This window comes from Lotus japonicus, chromosome 3 (genome assembly GCF_012489685.1).
Source record: "Lotus japonicus ecotype B-129 chromosome 3, LjGifu_v1.2".
Taxonomy (NCBI): domain Eukaryota; kingdom Viridiplantae; phylum Streptophyta; class Magnoliopsida; order Fabales; family Fabaceae; genus Lotus; species Lotus japonicus.
In genome coordinates, this window is record NC_080043.1 from 88861230 (window position 1) to 88866130 (window position 4901).

At 33.7% G+C, this 4901-nt stretch overlaps 1 protein-coding gene across 1 annotated transcript; it reads left to right on the forward strand.

Annotated features, from left to right (window-relative positions):
• Window positions 1–1344: 1344 nt before the first annotated feature.
• Window positions 1345–4079, forward strand: LOC130747095 (aluminum-activated malate transporter 2-like). Its single transcript, XM_057599929.1, has 6 exons — window positions 1345–1699; window positions 1899–2039; window positions 2139–2411; window positions 2622–2734; window positions 2836–2979; window positions 3358–4079. The coding sequence occupies exons 1-6, from the start codon at window positions 1414–1416 to the stop codon at window positions 3820–3822; spliced, it is 1422 nt and encodes a 473-aa protein (XP_057455912.1). The 5' UTR covers window positions 1345–1413; the 3' UTR covers window positions 3823–4079.
• Window positions 4080–4901: the final 822 nt, after the last annotated feature.

Here is a 4901-nt window from a genome sequence, read left to right on the forward strand (position 1 = left end):
TAGTTGACCAATGGGTGGTTGGTGAATATGGTATATGTATGATTTCTCTTAACTAACTAATTAAGATATCGTGTTTGAGCTTGTGAATGGAAAAAGTCAAAAAAAACACTCATTGGAATAGCCTTACCATGTTGTGATATTCCCAACTCCAGTAATATTGTCTCCAACACCTAGAATTTACCTTATAACTGAACCTTAGACAGACACCCAAGTTTGTCCTGCAATGTGCCCATATAGAACTTTCTCACCCCCTCAAGCGAGTATTTTACCTTCCAAGACTTCATTTCAGTATGCGAAGGCTAAGTAAATTGAGCATGCATCTCTTGTACAAGTTGAGCTAGTTTATAACAAAAAGTTACAGCTAGTTAAGGAATGTTATATAACTAATATGTGGTTTGTTTTCTCTAATTTCTTTGTTTTTTGTCATGGTTTTGGTTCTTTTGAATTAGATTCCATGTTCGAGTTTACATATGAAAAAATTCTTATCGGGAGTTAGTTTACTAAAATGTGAATATTCTCGACTCAAATAGATTTACCTACCGTAGATGATAACTGTGATCAAACGTGTGCAAGCCAATCTTTTGATGGCTTACCTTCCTGGACTGCAATACAAAACAGCAAGTTAGAAATTTGGGATAAACTTTACTGCATCTTGTTACCACTATAGAGCTGGACTCCAATAACAACTTTTTACCATTTAATTTTTCACCCATTAAATTCAATAAACTCAAGTGGCTGCTGTCACATAGTTTTTGCCTTCCTGATTTGTTACAGCCAAGTGTCTCCAGCCTTCAATTCTTCTATTTTCATAACTTGTGGACTAGTTGCTGAGTGTGATTACATCCACACACGTCTAAAATGCACCATCATTGTCAGTTTTTGTCGCATAGCACCACCGAGTTATATTTGTTAGTATTTTCAAATGAGGTCTATGTCATAGTTCTTTTAGGCTTTAGCTTTTCCTTGCTTATAAAGTTTCAAACCCACTTTTATTGTAAGCTGAAATCAGAAATCTCTTTGTACTCTCACCGTACAAATTAGGCACTAATCCACATTCACATTATTATATTATCAAGTAATAATACTTAAATACCTAAACTATGCAAACACTCTCTGAACACTTATGTTTCTCGTCATTTCTCTTTTCTTATCACATTACATCATATATCATATCTATTATTTTTCTTTGCTATCTTCCTTTCTCATTCTAGGTGCCGGTTAAGTGTCTTCACTGCACTGCGCATATATCTACAAATGATTTACCTTAAATTATTATTCTTGAAATCTTCAACCAGGTGCTTTATCTTGTCCCCACTCTCTATAAATACACATGGAAGGTTGCTATGAGACCCAAGTAACACTATCAAAGGTTCCTAGTTCCTGGTTGCACATTTTCTTCAGTGCATTATTAAGATGGAATCTCCAAACACAAACCAGGAGAAAGCAGGGGTGCTTGGTAGAGCATGGGAACATGTAAAGGCTTTGCCTGAAGTCCTTAGGAAGAAAGTGTGGGGCATTTGTAAGATGTCAAAAGAGGTAGCCCAAGATGATCCTAGAAGAGTTATTCATTCACTAAAAGTGGGACTTGCAATCTCACTAGTGTCTCTATTCTACTACTATCAACCACTATATGAGAATTTTGGTCTTTCAGCAATGTGGGCTGTGATGACTGTTGTAGTTGTTTTTGAATACACAGTTGGTAAGTTTATGCACATTTTAGTGCATGTTTTTATATTTTTAGAATCAATTCTAGAGAGTAGAGTCTGTGAGTTGATTCTAAATTTCATAATTGATTCTGTTTTTGATAAAAGGTGCCATTAAGAGACCATAGTAAGACATATTTGATTTTTATATTTATTCCTATGTTGAGCTAACTATAATATATGCCACATTTTCAGGAGCCACTCTTGGAAAAGGTTTGAATAGGACAATGGCAACTCTAGCAGCTGGTGCTCTTGGCGTTGGGGCTCATTACCTAGCTAGCCTATCTGGGGAAACAGGGGAACCAATATTGATTGGCTTCTTTGTATTTGTACAAGGTAATAAAAAGATTACCAAACAAGTAAAACTAATGAATAACACAAGAAAAAAAGAGTTTTGAAATAATTTTGCAAATGATATAATTGTCTTTTTTGCAGCTGCTATAGCATCATTTATAAGGTTTTTCCCCAAGGTGAAGACAAGATATGATTATGGGATTCTTGTATTCATCTTGACATTCTCTTTGATATCTGTATCTGGATTTCGTGATGATGAAGTATTGGAAATGGCACACAAGAGGCTATCAACCATTTTTATAGGGGGTTCTGCTTGTGTAATGATCTCCATTTTTGTTTGTCCTGTGTGGGCTGGGGAAGAATTCCACTATTCCATTGCTGAGAAGTTGGAAATCCTTGGTGACTTCTTAGAAGGTCAGATGTCAAAATTAAAACAAAAAATCATAGCAATAAAGTTATAAATTTGATTTACTAACAACAATAAAAGTTCAAAATGTCTAACTTTATTTCATATCATCATATATCACATTCATTACTTATTTATCTTCTCTTTCTTTCTCATTTTGGTTGTCTGCATTATGCGTACATATCATTCTCCGCTCACACACTTGTTATATTTTACAGCATTTGTAGATGAGTACTTCACAACATCAAAGGAAGGAGATTCTAAAGATAACAAGTCTTTCCTTGAAGGTCATAAAAGCATTCTCAATTCCAAAAGTTCTGAAGAGGCTCTGGTTGGTAGAAGTTTTCCCACTCTGAATATCCTTCATGTCTCCTTGGTGAAAATTTATGATTCATGTCATGATCTCATACAATCATCTTTTTTATTGTTCAGGCCAATTTTGCAAGATGGGAACCAGGTCATGGCAAGTTCAAATTTCGTCACCCATGGAGTCAATACCTCAAAATTGGTGCCCTTTCTCGCCAATGTGCATATAGAATGGAGGCTCTAAAGGAACTCCTCAATTCTAATACACAAGTATGTATTATCAACTATATTGGCATGGAGTCGTGATAGGTAGAAATACGCTTCTGGTGGGACATTCATTCAATGTCTTAATAGCGGTTTTTAATGCCCGTTAACATTAGCGGTGGTTAAAAAACGGCGGCTAAGCCATATGAATGAATGTTTACAAAAAAAATATATGTCCGTGTAACATTTTCCATGGCGTATTTAGAGATAAAACATATAATAAATAAAAAATTTATGAGTGTATTTGAAAACTCTTCTACAAATTGATTTTATAGCTATAATCAATTCTTGGAGAAGAAATTTTAGTAAGTAGCTTTTGAGTTCTGAATTGATTCTGGTGAAAAATAACCTCATCCAAAGATACTAATATATCAACCTTTGCAGGGATCACCAGAAATCCATTGTACAATCCAAGAACTGTGCTCAGAAATGAGTTTGGAATCAAGCAAAGCTTTGAAGAAACTAGTAGTATCAATCAGAACAATGACCATGGCATCTTCTGCCGATATCCACATTGCAAACTCAAAAGCTGCACTGAAGAGCCTCAAATCATTGCTCCAATCAAACTTATGGAAAGAAACAGACCTTTTCTCACTTGTGCAACCAGTAACAGTGGCTTCACTGCTAATTGATATTGTTGAGTGCACAGAGGAAATAGCAGATTCAGTGAATGTTCTCGCTTCCATTGTGGATTTTGATGTTGAAGATGCAGATGAAAAATCTCCCAAGACATCACAATCTCCAAACTCTGAATGTGCTAAGAATGATAATAACCCCCATGTCGTTATTCTTATTGAGGAGCCAGTTTTGTCTGATTGTGGAAAAACAACATCTGATCAACATAAGTAGTTTGATAATTGATATATTCATGGATATGATTATCATAATCATGACTTCAACATTAGATCAGAACTAATAATAAAACAAAATTTAATGTGTGTCATATAAATTAATTACCATTACCATATGGATTATGGAGTATCTTAACTATATCAATGTTAATTTTGTAATCTGAAATTTCAAATGGTTACTTTGGGCATGTTAATACCCTTTTGTATACCTGTTGATTGATATCAGCAATATTTAGATGTGATGCATCTTGTCAATATTGTACCCTCAAATTTTTTAATTTTCCTACACTTCAATAATTAATGACGGATAAAATTACATGAAAGGAAATAAAAGTTGTAATTACACAAATCCCAAAAAATGATTAATGTTATGTTTTGGTTCACTAAATTAAATTGTGCATAGTGGGTATGAGGGGCTATCCATGATGGAATTAAAGTTGATGTCCACATAGCCACACAGGTATATAAGAATGACTACGAATAATTTTAAAATGTGGGTATGAAAATAAGTAGAGGTGGTTATCCGAAATGATCTTATCAGCATAACCCGGAAAAAAAAAACTGAAATAGGTTAGTCTACACTCTACATAATAAACAGGCTAAAAAAAAGGGTGGGTTTGTGTCTGCAATTAACTCACAGTTTAGCAGACGAGCTCCCATACCAATAAATAAAATAACTTCAATTAAAGGGTTAGAAAATTTATGAAAAAACAATTAGTTATTAATTATTATAATAGCAATCTTTATTTTCCTCTTATAAAAAAATTGCAATCTATATTTCAAAATAAGTATATATAGCACAAGCTGACATTTTTTAAGCTTCTATTTGGTTTTGCTCTTTCTCTGACGCTTTTGTTTGAGTTGTGACATGTAGACATGAAATTCAAATACTTGCTTTGGTGAGTAAATATATGGTGTTGTGTGTGTATGATTTTGAAAAGTCTCTCTTGTAAAAAAAAATTACATATTACTATTCTCGGGTTACAGGAGTAGACAACAAATTGTAGTTTTTCTCTCATACGAGTATTAATTTTTTTCTATGTTAAATTCTTGTCATGTTCAAAAAAGAAAAAAAAT

Excerpts from the sequence above, each read along its gene's own strand:
- LOC130747095 (XM_057599929.1), top strand. The coding sequence starts at position 1,414 with ATGGAATCTCCAAACACAAACCAGGAGAAAGCAGGGGTGCTTGGTAGA. Across the intron at positions 2,735-2,835 it reads AAAGTTCTGAAGAGGCTCTG|GCCAATTTTGCAAGATGGGA; the intron begins GTTGGTAGAAGT and ends TTTATTGTTCAG. Across the intron at positions 2,980-3,357 it reads TCCTCAATTCTAATACACAA|GGATCACCAGAAATCCATTG; the intron begins GTATGTATTATC and ends CAACCTTTGCAG.